This window comes from Crinia signifera, chromosome 2 (assembly GCF_055691185.1).
Source record: "Crinia signifera chromosome 2, ASM5569118v1, whole genome shotgun sequence".
Lineage (NCBI taxonomy): Eukaryota > Metazoa > Chordata > Amphibia > Anura > Myobatrachidae > Crinia > Crinia signifera.
The window spans coordinates 315,240,068-315,264,420 of record NC_139218.1 but is presented as its reverse complement, the minus strand read 5'-3'; the positions used below and the strand labels follow the sequence as shown (position 1 = coordinate 315,264,420).

The window sequence follows — 24,353 nt, the reverse complement described above, 5'->3', positions numbered from 1 at the left end:
ATGCCCGTACACTCGCGTACAGGTTTGTTCGCACGTAGAGACCCGTCCGTAAGCGTTGTGGAGTGTTCGCGCCTGCGCATTAGCGAATGTACGCATGCGCAGATCATAAAAAACCCCGGAACGTACGCGTACGGCCCGGCCGCACCAACCAGAATAAGGCCCATAGTTACTATACCCCAAACAATAAAAAAGGCAAGAGACTTTGAATGCCAACCTCTCTGTGGGAGATGTTCAAATATCCGGTAAAAATGCCAGTGTTGGTCACATTTGTTATATAAATCCAAATAAAAAAGGTTGTGTAATAAGAGAATATATTTCCTACACAAGTAAACAATACAGGTCATTATGATGAATAAAAAGGTTGTTTGCATGGCAATTTTTTTACCAAATTCACTTGGCACTCAAAGGGTTAAATTTTAAACATAGACCTGCATACAGATAAACAATGCGCCCTGCTGCTGATATTGGCGCCGGCAGCTGCATGCATTGGCAAGATGCCTGCTCCAAAGTGAGCGATGGCAGGGGGGGGGGGGGGGGCAGGGGAGCGACGGCTGTGCTGCAGCATGTCTGTCGTTATGGATCATCAAGTTATCGTAAGCATCATTAACGTTAGGGAGCGTACACACTAGGCAATATTGTCCACAATAATCATTCAGAAAGCCCCTTCTGAGCGATTTTGTGAACAATATCACCTAGTGTGTATGGGCCTTTTCTAACAGGTGTGGTAGAAATGTCAGTGTTCAGGATATCTGCATTTAGAATGTTGACATGATAATGTCAACATGACAAATGTCAACATTCACTTGTGTCACAGATGACATGTTGTCCATGCAGAATTACATTATTAGAGAGTATCCACAACCCTAAATGCTGCCTAATATTATATTGTGCCGATATTAAGAATGTGTACCGTGGGAAACGCTGAGCTACCACCTTTGGGTACTGAAAAGTAAAGGAGTTGTACATCATTTATACAAAATTTATGTGGGTCAGTTTGCTCTGTACAGGTCGAGGATAGGATACTCATGGATTTTACATGCAAACCATGTGATGTATGCTAAGTGCTTCCAGCTCTGGTTACCTTAGGCATGACTCATGGGGTTAACCACTCGAACACATTAATATTTAAATACATTCAACACCATTAATATATGCAGGGCTTATATTAAGCACTGCATATACACATTAGGCGGAGCCCAGCCCAGTCCCAGTTTTTCTGTACTCCCTGCAAACTACTAAATTTGTGCCTAACTTACGTACTTTATAAGGGAACAGTGGTCTTAAGGGAAGGGGTATGGTCCCACAATAGTACACCCAATTCAAATTGCACCACACAGTAGCACAATCATATTCACATTCCGTCACTCAGGAGTGCCCCTTATTCATGCAACATAAGCATGTCGCTTACACATAATGTTAACAGTACTATTGCTTATTCACATAATGCCCACAGCAGTAGCACCCCTTACACAAAATGTCCACAGCAAGTGCCCATCTGTCTCTGTCCCTCCAACAGCTTCCCCTCCTCTCTCGAACTTGAGTGGCGGTGACGGCATGACATCACATATGCCAAAAAAGAAGCCGCTGGGACAGCTTTTTTGTTGGAATTATTGTGCAGGGCTTTGTGGAAAAAAAAAAAAAAAGAGTTCCCCCTACCATTACAGGTGGTGGAAATCTGTCCGTCCCCCCCCCCCCCCCCCCCCCCCCCCCCCCACCACCACCACCACCACCACCACACACACACACACACACACACTTTAACCCCTGAATATATGTGATTAATGTAGTTAATTAAGTCTCCAGTATACATTTTAAAAGGGTACTTGTGTATTATCAGGCGCCCATTACGTAGTGGTGTATTCAGAATTCCAATACAGCACTATGCTGGCTATGTAGACTATGTAAGTGGCTCTGGAGCCCTAAAAATACACAATGCTTAAAATCCCCACTATCCACGTCATACCCCAGTATCCACAGCGGCGCGGAGTTGATTTTATAAAGTGTGGCGAGTGCAGCGAGCCACCGAGCCCCGCGAGGTGACACGTATCCGTGTGCGCTCGCCACGCCGACATAGATAGTGGGGGTATGACGTGGATAGTGGGGGTGAAATGGGTGGTCTATACTTAACCTCCTCCGGCCCGGGCACCACGTCGATCCACGCTGACACCCCGCTGACTCACTCTGGGATCCACGGTGACTCCCCGGCAGTCGCATTCAGTTCCCCTGCTTCGGCATTTACCACGGACGCTGTACGCAATTAGCGTAGTGCCGCTGGGGGAGCAGGGAAACCATGTGATGTGCTGCCAGCGGCACTACACTGAATTACGCACAAAGTCCGCCGTGAGTGCCAGAGGAGGGGGACTGAACGCTGCCGCAGGGCAGTGACCGTCGCTGCCACCGGGGAGTCATCATCGGGGATCGCCGCCCGGAGGAGGGTAAGTGTAAACCACACCACCCTGCTCCCAGTGCTGCACCCTGTATTATCACGGCGCCAGCTACGCGGACAACGTAGCTTAGCCTACGTTGAAAACGTAGTGTAGCCGGGCACCCTGATATTACACAAGTACCTTTAAAAGACACCTATAGTATATAATAAAAAGTAAACATTCTGGGTAGCATTGATAATAGTGGGATACAATTAATTACAGTATCGATAAAGTCAGACTGCTATAGTATGTTAATAAATAATTACTATAAATAATAATTTTATTTATATAGCGCTGTCTCCAACAGGACTCCGGGTGCTTTACAGAAATCGAAAAAAAACGCACATAAAAGAAAATGAATTAATACAGGATTAGACAAGCCACAGAGACAAGGATAATCAGTTTATGGAGGCTTCGGAATTGGACCTCATGTAGACAAAACAATGCATGTCCTGTTCTATGCCACGGCCAATAGAGTTCTTTTATTTATGACTGAATTGGACTGCTCACTTTACTTTAATTTTTTGATTAGTATTCTAATCTGCTTCTGCTTTTTATGTGGCACTTAGGGCCTTATTCTGGTTCACTCCATCTGGCAAATTCCTTCTTAGATGGAAAAAACCATGTGCACTGCAGGGGGCAGATGTAAAATGTGCAAAGAGATTTTTACACTGTATTTTTACACTGTAATGTAGATCTCACTTTGAAGTAAACCCCCACCCAAATCTAACTCTCTCCCAACAAGTAACATCTACCCCACCTGCAGTGCACATGGTTTTGTCCATCTAAGAAGGAGTTTCCCAAAAGGAGTGAACCAAAATAAGGCCCTTAGTTTTACTTGAAAGGTTTAGAATTGTATTACAGAAAACAAGTAAACTTAAGCTTTTCCAACTTGAACACCAAATTTGCACACCTTAGTTTGACGAGACATTACTGTGGATACTTGATTATTTTTATTTTTTTTATGTTTAATGCACTGAAGCATAACACATTGTAGGCCTGATTCAGAGGAGGATAGAGAAGCAGCAAGTGCCTGTATTGGAGGTTGTCAGTCTGTGACTTTATGAGAATACCATAACAATGTCCTTCCCTAGTGCACATCAGTACATCAGACTCTACAAGGACTGAAGCGCCCGCAGCCACCACCCATAAATAAATTGACACCAATTACTTTCCACCATTGGTTGCAGCAACCGGGTACAGTTTCTCCAACCCAGTAGGGCCTCCAATGTCCCATTGGACATATCAGCATTACAACTGCATCTATTTCTAATGGTTTATAGATATGGGTACTTATGTATTATCTGGGCGTCCGATTATTGCATCGCATCGCATGCAATATAGTGGCATACAATGCAATGCAATGCGATTTTTCATTGTAAAGACCCAATTTTTAATTGTATAGTCAACCATGGGTGATTTCATACCCCCACTATCCAACTACGCATGGAGTTGATTTTCTATAGTGTGGCGAGCGCAGCGAGCTATCGTGCCCGAAGCATGGCGAGCGCAGCGAGCCCCGCAAGGGGACGCAGAATACATGTAAAGTTATCCACGTCCCCTCGCCACGCTTCGGGCACGGTGGCTCGCTGCGCTCACCACACTATATAAAATCAACTCCATGCGTAGTTGGATAGTAGGGGTATGAAATCACCCATGGTTGACTATACAATTAAAAATCAGGTCTTTACAATGAAAAATCGCATTGCATGCCTTAAGTAGTAGCATGCAATGAATAAAATCGGGAGCCCAGATAATACATAAGTACCTAGATATGTAATCACAGCAGGTAGTCTCATTTTATATGACTAGCCACTCACAGGGGAGTATTCAATGTCATAGTTCTCCGTGCATGGAGAGCGTTTTATTTCGCTCTCCATGCACTCTCCGTGTTCCGGAGGGCTCGCTGCCACTCCTGCTCCCTGTATTCAATGTGGTTAAGACTCGCCGCCACTCGCGGCGAGTCTTAACCCCTGCAGCGGACGAGCGTCCGCGGCAGGGAGCTTTCAGGGAGCCGGGGGACGGAGCAGCCAGAGAGATTATAGTCTCCCTGGCTGCTCCAGAGGAATGTTTAGGGGAGGGGGGCTCTCCGGGACCCAGGCAGCACAGGCTGCCCCCCCCCTATAGCCAGCGGGGGACCCAGTATTCACTGCACCCGTTCGTGCATATTAACGATCGGGTGCAGTGAATATATGAATATGTAATGAGCGGCTCGAGCGCTCCGGCCCCCTGCTGGCTGCACTGTGTAAAAAAAAAAAAAAAAAAATAATGAAAAAAAATATTTTTTTTTTATTAAATATATATTCATGTGCTATAAGCACATGAATAAAAATAACATGCCCCTTAACAGAAAAAAAAACCTGATTTTTTGACACCAAAATTAAAAAAAAACCTTTTAGTTTAAAAGTTCACATTCCAGCTCTCCATCAAAAGATGGAGAACTGTTACACGGAGAGAGACGGAGAAAATCACTTAGAAAGACGGAGAATATTTCACATTGAATAGGGTTGCTCGCTTTTGGAGAGCAAAATGCTCCGTCCAAGGCGAACAAAGCACAAATTCTCCATAAAACACGGAGAACTTTTCTAATTGAATACTGCCCACACAGTTTGGCTCTGGCTACCTCGCTAATATATAGCACACTCTTAAATGGTGATAACAGGAAGCATCTACAATTCACAGCATAGTGAAAGGAGACTGCGCAATAATACCGAGAAAGAAAATAAAATAAAAGCTAAATTAAAAAAAAAAAAAAATGTTTTCAATAAAATTAATTTTGTACTTCAATTTCTTAGAGGATCATGTGGATGATAGACAGTTGTGTAACTACCACTGGTGCAGGGAATGTGGCTGCTATAGGGCCAGACTGATTCCAGGGCCTGCTGCCCTCTATTCACCCAGACTCATTGCACTGCATCTACAGAAAGGCCATGTGTGGAAATCCTGTCTCTTCCCTTTTTGTAGAAGGGGGGCCCTTTCAAACTTTTGCTATAGAACCCACAAAGTTCTAGGTATAGCCGTGATGACAGAGTATCCTTAAGAATAAGTTATCTAACAAAGGTGATAATTTCTCTGCTGCAGAGATGTGCGCTGACCCTTCAAAGTTGGACAGCTGAATTCTAGACTACATGTGGCAAAAAGGAGAGCAGATTTATCACTCACATCAGTGGCATGTGTGCCACAGTGACCATCAAGTGTCAGGACTAAGTGGGGACAGTGACTAACCCCTGTAGCCGCATATAGGCAGTCTGTGCAGTTCATATTCTCTGCATAGCCCACAGGTTATTATTAAGTTCTTACATTTTTAGTTTCCATATATCACACACACACACACACACACACACCTCCCAAACCAATTGCTACAATGAACATACATGGTTAACGCTCTTTATATTCGCCCAAGCAAGAATGCACCAGTAGCACAATTAGCAAGTCCTGTAGAGATTCCCAATAAATAGAACTTACCCTGTGAAAGTCATGCACAATGTCAGCAGGATCGCTGTCAGCAAATTCAGGGACAGGTACATTGATCAGTTCAACCTCTTCATCTTCCAGGATCTGAATTCGCTCTTTAAAGGAGTGGTAACGAATGCGGGAGTCTGCGTAAGGCTCAGGCATATCATCCTCAGTGTACTTTATGCCACAGAAGTAGACTCCACGCTACATGAGAAACAAACAAAAAGAACAAACACCATATAAAGTACACTGTGCCCAGAAAGTGTAAGACAATAATTACCACCATATGTAATGTAGCTAGTTTTGCTAAGTCAGCAGTTCCCACCCTCTATTGATAGATATGGAGAAAAAAAATGATTACATTCAAAGTAAATTGCGCCTATAAGTCATCCTTAGGATCAGTTATGTAGCAGTGCACAGATGTGCTTCTGATTGGCAGCCAATCGCACTGATATTGCCAATCACTAAACAGTCATTTGATTTACTGTCGACCACCAATCTGAGACACCTCTGCAAGAAATAAAAGAAATCTCATTCTATCCTATGGATATATACCCAGATTGGTATTTAATATAACTTACAAAACATATAAATACCCACTACCTTCATCGGAAAGATGACCAAGCCATCTAAAGCTGGTCATACATTAGATGAACTACACGACAGTGATATTGAATGGGGTCTTACATATCTGGCCTAGCTGAACAATTATATAGGTAGGGGCTACTTGAACACCCTATGCAATAAAGGGTTTGGGTTAGCCACTAGCAGGGAGTGTTATGGTTACCGGACCCCTATTGAGATTTTGCGATTACAGTGTTGGTATTCTGATCGACGGTATCCCATCTGCCAGCCATCTATGTAATCCTTTGTAATTACAGCTACATGTAGTGATTGTTTCATAAGCACCCAAATAAAATCAGACTTCACAGCAGCAATGTGGTATAGTCACAAATTCCTAGCTGGCGTAAAAGTAGAATGTACAAACAGCTTTACTCTTACAGTAACTTTGATCTGCCAAACATTTTTACAGAGGTCTGCGATCAGATAGCCTCCGCCCAGAGAGAGAGAAGTCCTGCCCTGTGCAGGTATGCAAATGGATCGGTGATTGGCTGCTATGAGCGAAACCACACATCATTTCTCCTGTCTGTGCAAGTGTACGTAACTCGGCCCCTTCCACAACTCCGACAGACTGGGTCCGCCAGGTCCCTGTTGCCACCAATATAGGCAGGGACTCCTTTAGTGTGTATGGGGCTAAAGACACTGAGCTCAGCCAAGTTACATGGAACTTGACACGCCATGGGGGGTTGCTGGCCACGAATGAAGATACAGTGTAGGACGACACAGATATGCCACTCTGTTGTCCTGTCTTGCCTGCCAATACAACAACAACAAAAATTGCAGATGAATAAGAAAGATGGGAAAAGAATGGTGTGGAAAAGGCAGCAGTGATTAGTGAGGAGACAATATTATTTGAGAAGAAACAAATAAAAAAAAAAACACTGCAAAGAGAAAAAGCAATAGGAATTAAAGATTTGCCCGGCAAAAAATATTGATACTCAAATCTGTACCCTGCTCAGTTCTCATAGCATCTAGGTGAAATAGCTACAGGATAAAAGCTGTACAGTATTTGTTTCAAAAAGATGATTAATAAAACATAAGCCTTTAAGTGCAGACAAAATAGCAGTATGTATAAAGCAACTCTGCCAAATTGCATAGGTCCGGTCATTTGACTTTAAGGCAGAATTGCTAACTACCAGCCATGGCCAAGTTTAGAAGAAAGATGTGCATAAGCTTATCACCAATAGAATTACAATCACATTTGAAGTGGAAAGAAGAAAGTGAGAAAATATTTACATTGCAAATGAGCTGAGAGAAAATGAACATGGGATCCCTGAAGCTGGACAGACCTAGACATGAACCTTGTGCAGTAGACAAATATGTGGCAGAGGGTTAGTAGAGAAATTACATGACTGCGTACACAGGATGATAACAGTCATCAGAGAGGACTGCCAGTGTGTATAATTTACTAGTAGACATTAAATTACCCATTCAAAATAATTCTCAAACAGAAGTTCCGTTTGATTTCAACATGCATTTAAAAGTGTCTTACAGTATGTGAGCGGGTTTGGTTTTACTTGGATTTACTCTGATCTCAAAGTGGGATCTTATTATCTTATCAAAAACACATGACAGTCGACAGCCAATTAGAAAAATCCAAAATTGTGATAATTTGGTGATAAGAGCTGAGTAAATCCGAGTAAAACTGAACCCGTTCATCTCTACTTATGGCTAATACAAATCTCTGGGCTTTCACCAGACTGTAACTTGAATAAAGAGATGACGGTCACTTGTAGCCTACTGCAGAGTTACTGAAATGTTGCTGTCCATGTATCTCATTTTTGCAGTTTTTGGGCTGTTCACATTCAGACATGAAAATCTTTGGTACTTGTTTAGTTTCACAGCTGCAGCGCGCGCACACTCGAGCTATGAATCTTGGCAGCTTGCCAAACTGCCTTACGTCTCTCAGGTACTCCTGCAGAACTGCCCTACCAAACAAAGCCGTAGAACTGGCAAATGTGTCAAACTTGTAAAAACGAATAAACTTATTTGAGCCAGGCTGAGTAAGTGGCCGCTCAGCAAACCTGAGAAATAGAGATTCCTCTAGAAACCGTCCAAGAGGCTGATCTAGTGGAATGTGCCGATACACTGGAGGGAGGCTGTCTGTTAGCCTGACGATAGGCCTCTCTGATAGTGAAACAAAGCCATCTAGCCAACGTCTGTTTGGATGCCTGCCAACCCCTCTTTTCAGCACCGTAAAGCACAAACAAACAGTCCGATTTCTGAACGAATTTTGTAACCACTTTCGGCAAGTAGTCCATATTTGTCCGTAATTTCGCCCTGTCAGAATGAAAAATGGAGAACGACAGGACAAAGCTCCGAGCTCAGACACCCTGCATGCTGACAATAGGGCCAATAACATGATGGTTTTCCAGGAAAGGAATTTCAGATCCACTGAATCTAGAGGCTCAAAAACCTCTGACTGAAGAAATTTAAGAACAAGTAACAGATCCAATGGTTCTGTCGGAGGAACAAAGGGCGGTTGAATCCGTAACACCCTTTTGAGAAACATCTGCACCTCTAGTATTAAGGCGAGCCGCTCATCTGTGGGAAAAAAAAAACACAAAGCGGAAACCTGAACTTTTAAGGATCCTAAGCGGAGGCCCAAGCCTGCTTGAAGGAATTCCAAAAGCCTCAGAAGATTGCAAAATCGCCTTAGGGACCTTCCTTACTTCACACCAACGGATATAAGCCTTCCAGTGATCATAATGTTGAGACGTGATGATTTTCCTCACGCTCATCATAGCGGTTATCACTGTCGCATGGATACCCCTCCCCTTTAGCAGGTCGGCCTCAACAGCCAAGCCGAGGCAAGTTTGGGTAGGCGAATGAACCCTGCAGAAGGTGGTCTGGCCTGAGCGGGAGCCGCCAAGGAGGTCGGAGAACCAAGATCTCCTTGGCCAATCTGGAGCTATTAGAATCAAGGAACCTGACCCTCTTTTTATCCGTTTAAGAACCTTTGGAAGCAAAGGAAACTGAGGGAACAGATAAGCAAGATCGAAGTCCCATGAGATTGACAGAGCATCCACTGCCATTGCTGCTGGGTCCCTGGACCTGGCGCAATAAAGTGGGAGCTTGTTGTTGAGTCTGGACGCCATCAAGTCTATCTGCGGCGTCCCCCACTTCTGCACAATCTGGTGAAAGACCTCAAGATGTAGGGCCCATTCCCCTTGATAAAAGTCCGGGCATCTGAGAAAATCCGCCTCCCAGTTTTCTACTCCTGGGATAAAGATGGCAGAAAAATTCTCTGAGTAGGCCTCCACCCAAGTCAGGATTGACCGTACTTCCCTCATTACCGCTCTGCTTTTCATACCGCCCTCTGAATTGAAAAAGCCTCCCTGAGTGCGGCGAAACGCATTTTTGAGGAGACCCTGAGACCTATTGCCGGTGACCTGAGGGATAACTAATCATCTGTACTTGGCAGCATTTACCCATTGCCATCAGCGGTCCCGGTTTAGCTTCATAACACAGTTCAGCAATTCCAGCATCACCACTGACATGGAGGAGTGCGCATACCGCCCACACACTCGGGCGACATCTGGCAGAGGTGTGCTCTCTCACATCAACAGAGCCACGCACCTGCTGCGAACGGACAATCTCTGCCTCCTACCCAGTTTGCCGGTCGGTCAAGCCACTCAGAGCCTGAGTGACACCGCTAAGTAAGAGCGGCGGAAGCTCCATTCAGCAATTGGCATGTTGGACATTTCATCAACAGCAATATCACAGACAGCCCGACACAGTGGTCACTGCCACTAGTGCAACCATCACAAATAGACAGTGCTGTTTGTCTAAATTACCAAGTCCGGAGCCTGTGTGATTATTCACCAATTAATTACTAACAAATTTATTGGGAGGATTTACGCTTAAACCTTGTGGACACACATGTATCTCTGGGACTGACAGCTAAGCCGTTTAAATTGTGCAAACATTCAGGATTGATCTGAGCACATTATTCATGACTGTCAATTTTGCTGTATAAATGCATATTGGTCCTATTTTAGATATATTTTATATGTCATTCCTGCATGCATATAATTTTATTGTTCATTAAACTGTTGTTAGTTTTTGTGTACATTGGTGCCTATGGTTCTTCTTTTTTCTTGTTAACCTGCGCGGCATCCCTCTACCATTAGGCAGCCTGTGTAGACATCACACAGACACTACCCAAGCGCTCTAGATCCACTTTTTCTGTGGGTCTCTGGACCTGGCGCAATAAAGTGGGAGTTTGTTGTTAAGTCTGGATGCCATCAAGTCTATCTGTGGCATCTCCCGCTTCTGCACAATCTGGTGAAAGACCTCCGGATGTAGGGCCCATTAAAGATGGCAGAAAAATTCTCTGAGTAGGCCTCCACCCAAGTCAGGATTGGCCGTACTTCCCTCATTGCCGCTCGGCTTTTCATACCGCCCAGGCGGTTGATGTAAGATATCGCAGTCGCATTGTTCGATTGAATGCGCACTGATTCTCCCGCAAGAAGGTCGTGGGCTTGTAGTAATGCCGATTGCTCTTAACTCCAAGATGTTGATAGAGAGTGAAGCTTCCTGAAGGGTCCATCTGCCTTGAAACGTGTGGCCCTCCGTCACTGCCCCCCAGCCCCGTAGACTGGCGTCTGTGGTCAAAATGGTCCACGAACAAGTTTTGAAGCTGCGACCTTGGAGAAGGTTTGGTGTACGATATAGTCACCCCTTGGAGACACAGAGCAGAAACCATGCAGGCCATGATTTTGGTGAACACTCTTGGTGCTGAAGACAGACCAAAAACGCAAGGGCTTGGAACTGGAACAGGCAAGAAGCCGCTGCCGTCAGTGGGAGCAGGAGGAGCGGCGCAGAGTACCAGGGAGCCGGGCAGGAAAAGACGCTGCAGCGGCAGTGCGAGTGGCTGGAGCAGAGCACTAAAAAATAAAATAAAAAAGCCCATACAAACGCATAGGAAGCGATTGATTGGCTGAGACCTCTCAGCGATGGCTTCCTATGCGTTTGTATGGGCTTTTTTTGTTTGTTTGAAGTGCTCTGCACCCGCCACTCAGGCTGTTGCATCTTCTCCTGCCCGGCTTCCTGGTACTCTGCGCCGCCTCCCCTGCTCCCGCTGACGGCAGCGGCTTCCTCCTCTGCCCAGCTCCCTGCGCCTGATCCCCCCGCGCCGGCTCTGGAAGGTCCCCCGTTAGCTGCAGTCCCCCGCACGGCTCCAGGCAGAACATAAGATTTAGCAAATCCTATGTGCAGCCTGTTCGACCTCCCGACTCTGATCCGATGTGCACTGGGCCGCGCTTCGGGTTGGAGGGGATGTCTCCATATGTGATTTGGGACAATTTCACGGCCCAATTCATCCGAATCGGGCAAATTCGTGCAAATTGCATAGTGTATGGGGGCCTTAAGTTAGTGCATGCAGTCAAAATCTAGTGAAATTGCTTAGCAGGGGACTGCAAATCTCCCTGTGTGTACAGAATGAGAGATACTGATCACAATCTCTCATTCTGAACCACTACCTGGCCTTTTTTTGCTTAAGCAAAATCACTTAGCACAAATCTCTGCATGTGTATGTGCTCCCCATGGGAGATCTGGACAACAGCAAATCGCCTACCCTAAATAGCTTAGCAAAATTGCTTAGCACACATCTCTAGGTGTGTATGCCCCTTACTTGTTCGGATTTTTCTGTTCTATATGATACTTTTCTTGATTCCCTGCTAGATGTGATAAGTAGTTATTTGGTTGTTACAATTACTTTTATTGTTTAAACTGTGTTCTTTCAATATTGTATCCTTATATCCTGGCATAGTGCCAATTCTTAAAATGTAGCAATTGGATGAACTCTGTTCCTTTCCAATTACTGATATGCTGTTCTGTTGTTCTTTAATTGATACTGTATCTATCCCGGATGATTGCACATATATTTTTTGTTACTCTGCAGGGGATCGATCACAGATTGGCCTGTTTATGTGATTCAATCGCTGCAATCGATTTTCTCATGCAGCGCTGTGAAGTGGTTGTTGCTATTACTAATAGAAACTTTATCGATTTACTTGCATGTGTCACTTTCCCTCTTATACATTGCCCGTTATATTTAATGAGGTTATACTATATTCTGTTAGGGTTATGATATATGTTACGCTGGTCCGGACTGTTGTATTCAGTCTTATGCAAAGAGTCTCTGTCAGTGCCCATACGCAGGTTACGAGTTATTGTGTCATGTCATTTCCTATCAGATAGCTTTATTAGTTATACTGCTGCATATGCTTCCAGTGCTTATATCACATTAATATCAGGCATAGATTTTGTGCATTTACTATATTTTTATGATATTTTGGTGCTTTACTGCACAGCGCGCTGTTCCACGCTGACACCGGCATCTGAGCTCCATCTCCTGCAGCCTGGACACACACAGTGTGCTGGTCCCCACTGTCACTGGCGTCTGTACTCACCTCGTGCAGCCTGGTCACGCTAGCTTCACTCTCCCTTATATCAGCATGCAACGTCTCTGCCGCGTGCTGTCGGGGATATGTGATGCCGTTATATGCTGATTTGGCCGCGACAGGGGTCCGATTGTATATATTTATAGCATATCAGAGTAGTCCTAAATCAAGCGCCTTAATCATAACAATAAATCAATGTCTGCAGTGCAGGGTAATACTAACACTAACCACTAAAGTGTCACTCCATTTTAAATAAGGGACTTCCTGAATGTATGGAATCCAAGATTGAAAGGAAAGGGGGAATCCTCCTTCATTAGGATTTCTATTGTGTAGGGGATTGTCTGGTAATCACGCTCAGGGGGCATACCGCTTGAAAGAGGAGACTATCTTGAGTTTCTAGCTGTCAGGATAAAGGAGATAATGCATTCTTGGCATCATTACAGAAAACAGGATTGGGAATTAAGCTAACACCCCTCCAGCAATAGTTTCTTGTGTGAGGCTGGATAAGTAAAGTTTTGACTTACTTTGACCTTCACTGCAGAGAATGGTTTACACTTTTGAGGTATAGGCTGAGGAAGAGTTCCACATTTCTCTTGTGATGGAGACCAGGGAAATGTGCATAGTTCATTGTGAATGAATTTGATAAACACTGATTTACAGACTGAATTAAAAAAAAAAAAAAAGATATATATTGTGTAATGTTCTGCACAGGATCATGTGATAGGAATAAATTGGCAGTAAGTAGTTAGCAGGCAGATTGGTCCCGTATACTGGGTTAGTGGTTAAAAGACAGGAAGCAGTAGTTAGTGATGTTACCAGGAGGAGTGGCCCAGTCACTGGAAGACCAGGCGAGATTTTAGCATTTTATGCACATACCTCTTCAAACGTGGCCAGATGCTGTGCTCCTGCTCTAAGCTGCTGTATAAGAGGGGATACATTCTAAGTTAGTTTCCAAAAAAGGGAGAAACTATTGAAAGAGTCACTATGGATATATTCTGTTGCAAATTATAATTATAGTGTAAAAAATAAAAATGAAGCGACCAACACACGACTTGAAGGGGGCATGTAATGGGGCCAACAACCGTAGCAATTTTGTGTCATTTTCGAAGTCACCTGACTTAAATTTGACTAGATCGCTTAGAAAATGACCCTACATCACTCTGTGTGGAGGGGGCCACAGTGATGAACGGCCTTGTGCGTTGCTATCACCGTGCGATATAGATCATGAATGCATAATAAATCTAGTCAGATCGCCAATCTTCTCCCCGAAGAACACTGGCCCTGACATGATTGCTCAGCACACTGACATCACTGTGCAGCGCTGTATGCTGAGCGATATGAGCAATCTAGCATCACTCAGATCACTCTGCAACATTGCCACGTGTGTAGGCCCCTTAAGACGGATTAAAACAACACTTAAAGGGGCATACACAAGGGGCACTTTCTGCCCTTTTTCCAATCGATGAGATCGTGTGTATACCCTGCAGAGATGGCGATGCACGTTCCTGCGCATCACTATCACCCACAGGGAAAGCCAGTGCTTGCATTGGCTTTACCTAGATCATGGGGCACCCACTAAGCACAAACCATTGTGAGATATTCAGCTGGTTCCCTAATGGATATCTATAACACCTTTCCTAAGATTATTATAGCAGGTTGAGCATCCCCTATCCAAAGCGCTTGTAAGTGTAGTACTGTACAATCTATACGAGGACGTTCACAATATGGGCAAATAGGAGATAGAATTACCTGGGAAACAAAATATCTATAAAGATAAGCTCCACCCAGCACGATACCAGCCAGCATAAAGGCCAATCCAAAGCACATGCACCAGCAGCAGGCACGTCTCTGTCCGAGTGGCACCACTTCGTCCACCTCCTGCAATACAAACAGACAACAAAAGTGCAAATGAGACTTAAACAAGTACAGCTCAGAAAATCCTACTGTTAGCTATATTAAACACAGCCATCTTTTATGATCATGGTGTACATATATATTTTGCATATTAAAATACATGAATAATGCAAAAAAATAATACTCATTCAAAAGGTTTATCTACCAAAACCATTCAATCATGCTTTGGCATGTGCTGAAGCACTGATCCTGAACCTTGCCATGTTTTGTATAGTACCCTCATTTATATGATCTAATGATTGTTCCCTTGGTTTTCCTGTCCACAAAGGAGTTGCAACTCACCCCATGCTCTGTTAAACTTGTATTTAGCACCCTTAAAACGGTCACTTATCGCTGTGTACTCAATATTTGAGAGCAGTGACAAGCAGGGTGGGTCCCACTTAAAGTGGATATTATTGACACAGGGAGTGGCCCAAAACAGGTTGGATGTGTAGTGATAAATAGTGAAAGTATGAGCTGGGGTGTGGAATACCAATGAAACATATATAATCTTCTTATGGTTCGATCAAATGTGACTGCACTTACAAGATCGCCACCTTATATTCTGTTATTTTAATGTAATTATACAAAAGAGGGAACCTCTATTTCCTTAGCAAGCTTTGTGATAGAGTACTACTTGCAGATCTGTATTTGGCATCTGGTAGCTCAGTCTTGTTTCGATTTGTAATGACCTTTATTCATATCCTGGATTCCTGAATAAATCATCCACTGAAATCAAGATCTGGTCTTCAAATGGTGATACATTTTACAAATCAACACATTTAAAAATGAATTAGGTAGTAGTAGTAGTACGTTTATTTATAAGGCGCCACAAAGTGTCCGCAGCGCCGTACATAGCAAACAAAAAAAAAAAAATTACAAGGTAACGTACAGGGTGTGTAGAAAGATACAGTATAAATAGGGGTATAGCTGGTAGAACTAAAATCAGCATCAGTTCAGAAGTAGGTGTCAAAATAGTCAAGGAGAGCGAAGATGAAGTAGAGGAAGGGAAGAACAGGACAGGAGCACAGGTGAGGTAATGAGGTAGGGTGAGTACGTGAGGAAGGAGGGCCCTGCTCATAAGAGTTAACATACTAAAAATAGGTGGGTGGACGAACGAAATACAATAGGATAAGTAGGAACGGAGGCAGGATAGGAGGATCAAAAGAGGTTAGGAGGAGGGATAGGCTAGTCGAAAAAAGTGGGTTTTGAGGGAGCGCTTGAAGGAGGTAAGGGAATCAGATAGCCTGATGGGTGGCGGGAGGTTGTTCCAGTGCAGGGGGGCAGCGCGAGAGAAATCTTGGACACGGGAGTGGGAGGAGGTGATTAGGTGAGAGGTCAGTCGGCGGTCAGCGATGGAGCGAAGAGGACGGGAGGGAGTGTGGATAGAGATCAGTGAAGAGAGGTAGGGAGCTGTGGAGGAGGAGAGAGCCTTGTAGGTGGTGGTGAGGAGTTTAAAGAGAACTCGGAAAGGAATGGGGAGCCAGTGAAGAGATAAACAGAGGGGGGAGGCGGAGGTAGAGCGGCGGGAGAGGAAGATGAGCCTAGCAGCGTTAAGAATGGATTGTAGAGGTGCGAGGCGGGTGAGAGGTAGCCCAGGGAGAAGGATGTTGCAGTAGTCAAGGCGGGAGATGACAAGAGAGTGAATGAGAATTTTGGTCGCGTCAGTGGAGAGGAATGGTCTGATGCGTGAGATGTTGCGTAGGTGAAAGCGGCAAGACTGTGAGAGAGCACGAATGTGGGGGGTGAAAGAGAGGGAGGAGTCCATGATGACACCGAGGCAGCGCGTTTGGTCGGTGGACGTGATCTCGGTTTCACCAATGCTGATGGAGATAGTGGGAGAAGAGGGGATGTTCTGGGGATGGAAGATTAGAAGTTCAGTTTTAGCCATGTTTAGTTTCAGGAAGCGTTGGGTCATCCAGGCTGAGATGGCCGTGAGGCATTCGGAGACCTTGGACAGAAGTGATGGGGATAAGTCGGGGGAGGAGAGATAGATTAGGGTATCATCAGCATAAAGGTGGTAATGAAAACCATAGGAGCTGATGAGGGTGCCCAGAGAGGTGGTGTAGAGGGAGAAGAGGAGAGGGCCAAGGACTGACCCTTGGGGAACACCGACTGGCTGGGGGGTAGTAGGAGAGGAGGAGCTCGGAGTGGAGACGGAGAAGGAGCGATCGGAGAGGTATGAGGTGAACCAGGAGAAGACCGTGCCAGTGATGCCAAAGGAGCGGAGGGTGTTGAGCAGGAGAGGGTGGTCAACAGTGTCAAAGGCAGCCGACAGATCAAGCTGGATGAGGATAGAGAAGAGGCCTTTGGATTTAGCCGATAGTAGATCGTTAGTGACTTTGGTCAGGGCAGTTTCAGTGGAATGTAAAGGGCGGAACCCGGATTGGAGGGGGTCTAGAATGGAGTTAGCAGTAAGGTGGCTTAGGAGACGATTATAGGTCAGACGTTCTAGGAGTTTGGAGGCAAAAGGGAGGAGGGAGATGGGCCTGTAGTTGGATGGAGAGTTGGGGTCCAGATTTGTTTTTTTGAGAATTGGGGAGACAAGAGCGTGTTTGAAGGAGGAAGGGAAGATCCCAGAGGATAGGGAAAGATTAAAGAGGTGAGCCAGGTGAGAGCAGACTGATGGACTGAGACGACGGATAATATTGGAGGGGATAGGATCAAGCGGGCAGGTGGAGGGAGAAGCGGATTGAAGGATAGAGTGGACTTCAGCAGCAGTGGTGGGGTAAAATGAGGACAGGGGTTGGAAGGAGGGGAGTGGAGATGTAGGAGGGGAGGAGGGAGAGGGTGAGGTCATGGCAGCAGTGATGGCAGTCCTGAGAGAGGAGATTTTGGTTGAAAAGTAGGTAGCAAAATCAGCGGCTACGATGGAGGACGGAAGAGCTGGAGGAGGGGGGGAGAGCAAGGAGTTGAAGGTGGCGAAGAGCCTGCGGGGATTGGATGATTGGGAAAGGATGAGGGACTTAAAGTAGGATTCCTTGGCCAGAGCAAGGGCAGAGCTGAAGGAGGAAAGAATGAATTTGAAATGGAGATAATCCGCAAGGGAGCGTGATTTCTTCCAGAAGCGCTCAGCAGTGCGAGAGCACTTTTTAAGGAATCGGGTGATAGGTGAGTGCCACGGTTGGGGGTTGGCGCATCGAAGGGGGATAGAGGAGGGAGGGCAGGCAGAGTCCAATGCCGAAGATAGGGTGTCATTATAGAGGGAGGCAGCGAGGTTCGGGCAGGACATGAGGGCGATTGGGGCGAGAAGAGGACACAGCGTGTTTGAGAAGGCGGCAAGATCAAGTGTGTTGACGTTATGCCGTGAGACAATGCGCTTGGGAGGGGGGGTGGGAGAGGGGGAAGCAGTGAGGGAGAAGGAGATGAGGTGATGGTCAGAAAGAGGAAAAGCTGAGATAGTGTAGTCAGTAAGGGAACAAGAGCGAGAGAAGACGAGATCGAGGGAGTGTCCTTGGATGTGGGTGGGAGAGGTAGTCCACTGAGATAGGCCAAGAGAGGAGCAGAGAGAGAGGAGTTTGGAGGTGCCAGGATCAGCGGGGTTATCCAAGGGGATGTTAAAGTCACCAAGAATGACAGATGGCAGGTCAGAGGAGAGGAAGTGTGGAAGCCAGGCGGCGAAGTTGTCAAGAAATTGGGAGATAGGGCCAGGGGGGCGGTAGATTACAGCGACACGGAGGTGGTAGGGGTAGAATAGACGGATAGAGTGAGACTCAAAGGAGGAGAAAAGGAGAGAGGGTTCAGGGTGAATGACACTGTGGGTGCATGAGGCTGAGAGGAGAAAACCCACACCGCCACCTTGGCGACCGTCAGGCCTGGGAGTGTGAGAGAAAGAGAGGCCACCGTGGGAGAGAGCAGCTGGAGAGACAGAATCAGAGGTGGAGAGCCAGGTCTCGGTGATAGCAAGGAGGTGACAGGTATTATTGCTCAGCAATATATATACAAGATTTGTGCAATAAGTTTCAGGATACCAAAAAAGCTATGTACAAAGTAAACCAGGGTTCCATAAATTTCTTTAAAGTCTAGGAGCCAGACAAACTAAAAATGTGTCAGTAAGTAATGAGAATACCTGTTGAGTGATCTGGGAAGTGTCAGTGAGTGATAAGTACTACTGCTGGGTGACCTGGAAAGTGTGTCAGTGAGTAATGAATAATGTGCACCTTTCGGGTGACCTGGCCCATATCGCCTGTCTATAGCAGCAGAGCGTAAGCAGTACCCCGTGTGAATAGCCTCTTCTTCCTATTGAAGTGGTCAGGTCCCTTCCTCCAGTCCCCAGGGCTCTGGCTGAGCGGCTGCCGGAGGATGCTGGTCTCCATGGGAAGGAAGTCTCCCTGCTCAGACAGCGGCTCTGGGTTAGTGGCAGCAGCGGTGGACAGTTACATGGTGGCCATGCAGCCGGAGGAAGCGTGAGCTGCTGCTGCGTGCAGTGGAGGCCAGGCTCTGACAGCGGCGGGGGGTTAGGGTGGTGGCAGCCGGGTACATGGTGCGCTGCCAGCCGGAGCTGCTGCTGCTGCTGTGTGCGTGGGAGGTCGGGCTATACTCTGACAATTATATAATTGCCTGGTCTGTCTCAGAGTTATTTTATAGTATTCTTTAATGTATGACATGTGAATCAGGGATGCAGTTACAATCCCGGCGGTCGGGATTCCGGCATTCAGAATCCCGACCGCCGAAATGCCGACACATTCTCCCTCCGTGGGTGTCCACGACACCCCTGGAGGGAGAATAAATTAGTGTGCCGAGCGTAGCGAGGCACCGGGCCCGCTGTGTGGCGAGCGCAGCGAGCCCGCAAGGGGGGGCGATCCACGTCCCCCCCTTGTCGGCATTTCGGCTGTCAGGATTCCGGCGTCGGAATTCTGAACGCCGGGATTCAATACTGAATCCGTGAATCACTTTAGAATGAGTTCACAGTTCAATGATTGAACAGGGTATTTAAACCATGGACTGAGCCTTAACAAGTCACCTTGATAAAGTTACCCTAAAGGCCCCCATGCACTAGAACAATTTTTTCGCCGATTGTTCGATTTCCGACCGATCGTCCGATATATCCGGTTATTGACGATTATCAGTAAAAATCGGCCGATATATCGGACGATCGGTTGGAAATCGGACAAAAAAAAATTCATTCTAGTGTGTGGGGGCCTTTAGACCAACATTACATATTGTTGGGACATCCACCTGCTCATTCATCTGGACACTGGCCTTGCTGTATAATTCCCTGGAGTTTGTTACCATCTTGGACAATAGCCGCACACTAGAGAGGACAATGGGGCAGATGTATTAAGCCTTAATAAGAGATAAAACAAGAGATAAAAGGGTGATAACGAGAGAGAAACATCCAGCCAATCAGCTCCTTACTGACTATTTTCAAACACAGCCTGTAACATTGCAGTTAGCAGGTAATTGGCTGTACGTTTATCTCTCTTTATCACCCTTGAATTTATCTCTTGTTAAGGCTTAATACATCTGCCCCATTGGGAGGCTGAATGGCATACAGCAATCAGAATTATTCACCTCCAATGGCACCAAGTCTACTCATCTGGACTCCACAAATGGGAAAGCCTTCATCAATACAGTGCATGTTTTATCACCATTTAATGCTCAGGGGTCCCAACTCCCAAGCCCTTGTTTTTATATCATTTTAATTTTTTCATTGTGTGCTCATTTATTATGTGTGTTATTAAATTGCTATTTATACCATTAACTTGTCAACCCATGTCATTTTGAGTACTGTTCATTCTGTTTTTCTCATAGTAGATAACAAAAAACAATGTTTTGCATGTATATTTTTTGTGTGGTGTATCTTTGCGTGGCTGTTACATTTGGGAGCGTCAATACTAATGGGCGCCCGAATAGAGAAACATTTAAATTACTCCACCCGCCTATTCCTTTAGATGCCCCGCATGGGGTGCTGCACACAATTAAATTGCCCCTTGAGACTCCAAGCCTCTGTGGGCTAATAATATGGTTTCTGAATAGAATGTGTTACCTATCTGACAATATGGGGACCCAAAAAAACTTGATCTATTATTGACACTAAGTGGACAATTCCATTGTTTCCCCCAGAGGGTGTCACTAAATGGCACCCATAAAAAACAATTCAATTGTTGCTCCATTCGGACGTGAGGGAACACATTTCTTCTTGCGGTTAGGCAAACCCCTGGCTGCAAGAAGATGGCTAAACTGGATTTTATTGTGCGCTACTAGCATAATTAAGGAGTTCCTATAATAAATTAAATTGCTCCATATGGCACCCATTCAATCATAGCAGCACCGATAAGAACTGAATTACCCCTCATAACGAAATACAAATTAGAGCAATTATTTAAATAATTGCAATGTTTGTTTTTACTTTAACACCCTATCATATGTAACCAAACTTCCCATTTCACTTAATGGGGACAACAATATAACAATGGCGGTTGAACATTTTGTGATCTTTATACACTAAACTGTTTGTCTGACAGGAAACAATGGACAATAGCTCAATGCTATCCAAGTTCTGGGCTGATTAGATTTACTTTAGTGTTACTTTATGTGTTTATTTGGAGAATCCATAGAAAGGATTCTCTTGTACCCAGGCCAAAGATTCACAACCAACATGTATCTGTTTATTTACTGAAGGATATCATCACTTGAAATGACATATGACAATCAGCCAACACAGCCTTGATCAGTAACTAGCATTTCCCTGTTACACTGTAGAAGTCTATTTCACACTTAATACAGAGAAACATTTGAACAATGAATGCCGGAGAAGTTACTTATATAGTATTTCCTTTCTTATGTTGGAAAATATTTTCTGGCAAGACATTGCGGATATCTGGGTTTGTTTTGTTAAACCTTCGATTTACCTGATAAATTTGTATACTGCCAAATTTGCTGAACAAGCTTGCTAAAAATAAATGAAGCATATGTGGTACAGAAGTTTAATCCTGCTCATTTGCAGACCATGCCGTCTCTTTAGCACACATATTAGAAGCAGGTTATACACTAAAGCAAATGAGCTGTTACAGTGTGTTAAAGACGCTGGGCATGCAAACACACGATGACAGATTTCTTTATAGAATTGAAAGGTGTCTTGCAGTCATGCATAACGGTATTAGATAAGCCTCAAATTCAAATATCTAATTAACTAATTGCATGGGGTCTGTTCCTATCGCGGACCCTATCAGATCTGATATTACAAACGTATCACACACTAGGATTCAGGAAATCTGGCATCATCGGGGGATTAAATTGCATAGCTCAGACAATTATACTAGCCAGGGCTAAAGCCATTACAATAATTAAAAACATAAAAAGCTATTTACCGGTAAGTTGAAACATTTGATCCCTTTTACGGGACAACTGTGGTCACAAAAACAAAAAAAAATAAAGTCGTACAAAATTGGAAGTTAAGAAATCTCTTTTGGAAGCAGTTAAATCCGTGTTACTAAAAACATTATATTATGAAAGACAAATAACTGTTCCACTCTGTGTAGGTGTGTTACAGGTTGAGTATACCTTATTCAAGGACCAGAAGCATTTTGGATAACTGATTATTCCGTATTTTGGAATATTTTTATATTTTGGGGATGTATCGTCAAATTCTATGTTTCTATCTTGAGGGATCTTGCATTTATGTGGTGTACAAACTTCAAATACACACAAGTATATTTTATTTGTGCTTGAAACAACATTACAAAACATGAAACAAAATTTGTGTACAATCTCCGGCACTGAATTTGAAAGCGAAGCAATCATTTTCTCACACGTTTCTTGCCGAACCCTCATTTGCATTGATCTAGCGTCACAATGCGGTTGACTAATTTTAGACATCTAACTAGACACCGATCACTAGTGGTCGACCAAGATATTGTCAATCCTCTATGCTGGGACCCTTGTAAATGTTCGAGTTGAACAGAGAGTAGGCAGACTTGGCCAGTCCCACAGACGGGTAACCAGCCATCAAATTACAGCTAATCTAGGGACCAAGTGAGTCGGCCTCTCAACAAACAACATACTGCACATTACATTGTGTGGGCTACAAAAAAAGACATGCCCTTGTTATCTGCTCCAAACAAGGTAAACGCCTCCAGTTTGCTCAAGAACACAAGAATTAGATAGACAATGATTGAGAAAGGGGTAATTTGGTTTGATGAATCATGTTTTCAAATAATCCATGCAGATGGTAGGGTGAGGATATAAATAAAACATCACCAATCCATGATCCTTCTTGCATCATCACAAATGTGTGTTGCTAGGCCATCTGAACATGCTGAACATCTGTCTGACTGAAAAAGTCTATATGTAGGTTTTTAGTCTATTTTTAAAGGATTCTACAGTGTGGGCATCTCGCACTAAAGGTCAACAGGGCTTAGGTCGACATGTGAAATGGGTCAACAGGGCTAAGGTCAACATGGTTGGAAGGCCGACACAAGCATAATGTCGACCTTCATAGTGTTGACCTATTAGCCAAGATGGCAGTTCTATTGAAGGTGGGATGTTGCCCATCAATCAAAATTGACAGTACTGCCTCATCTTTACGACCACCGCTTACGCTACGGAACCGTCACTCCGCTCGCCACAACTTTCCTAAAAGGTAATAGATGGTGGTGTGGACACAGGAGGGTGGTGTGAAAGTTTCACAATAGCGGCTAATGTAACTGGCGTAGCAGTGGCCGCAAAGATGAGGAAGTACCGGATGGACTTATTTATTTATTAATGTGTTTTACCCAGACTGTACAAAACTGTGGGTTTAACACAATAATGAATATATTACACTTGTAAGCACCATTTATCCTTGTCCTCCAATACTAGCCTTTTGCAAGCGAGTGAAAAATGTAGCATCCTAAGCAGATTTGTTTAAAGATTGTTACTGTTGAAAGAGCAGCATTCTTCCCAGGTAGCCAGAAAGGTGTAACCGGAGTAGTGATCTTGTTCAGCATTTTCTCAGCTCAAATGATCATGTAAAGCATTCAAGGGTTCAGAAATTCTCAGTGATAAAATATGCCGTATTCACTACAAAACTCAGATCTTAAAGCATTAGTTACTGGACATAAAATAAAGGGGATGTCTACCTATGCACACCAGATGAACCAGATTTAATAAACCATACCACTATTTACCAGAAAGTACTATCACATAAACAGAAGTACAGTAAGGTCTTGTGAAAACTAGTCATATAACTGGTCCCTACAGACCCTACAGGTCCCTGTAGACAGTCTACACAATTGCTGACTTGAGTAGGTGCCGATGCGGATGCTAGACTTGCAAGTACACAATAACAAGTGTTAAACTATTAAAAAGATTTCAGCTTGCAGGAAATATCATGGCTGGGGAGGATAGTCGCGATTAAGATGGTGTTACTTCCTAAGCTTATCTATTTATTTAGAGCAATTCCTAGGCTTCTCCCAAAATATCTCTATAATAAAATCAATCCAATAATAGTCTGGTATGTTTGTAAGAGGTCCAAACCTAAAGTTGCCAAAAATATTGTAATACGTACAAAATTATCTGGGGGGGGGGGGGGGCCTTTGGGGCCTTAGCAGACATAGAAAAATATCAC

At 44.5% G+C, this 24,353-nt stretch overlaps 1 protein-coding gene across 2 annotated transcripts in view; it reads right to left on the bottom strand.

The window, feature by feature from the left end:
* ITM2B (integral membrane protein 2B) overlaps positions 1-24,353 on the bottom strand; it is a 39,931-nt gene that overhangs the window by 8,483 nt on the left and 7,095 nt on the right. Inside the window, exons 2-4 of one of the 2 annotated variants that reach the window (XM_083169005.1) lie at positions 14,660-14,788; positions 13,787-13,828; positions 5,892-6,086 (exon numbers count right to left, since the gene is read on the bottom strand). In XM_083169005.1, the coding sequence (XP_083025131.1) occupies positions 5,892-6,086; positions 13,787-13,828; positions 14,660-14,788 (366 nt within the window). The remainder of the gene's footprint in view (positions 1-5,891; positions 6,087-13,786; positions 13,829-14,659; positions 14,789-24,353) is intronic. The other variant, XM_083169007.1, reaches the window with a different exon arrangement.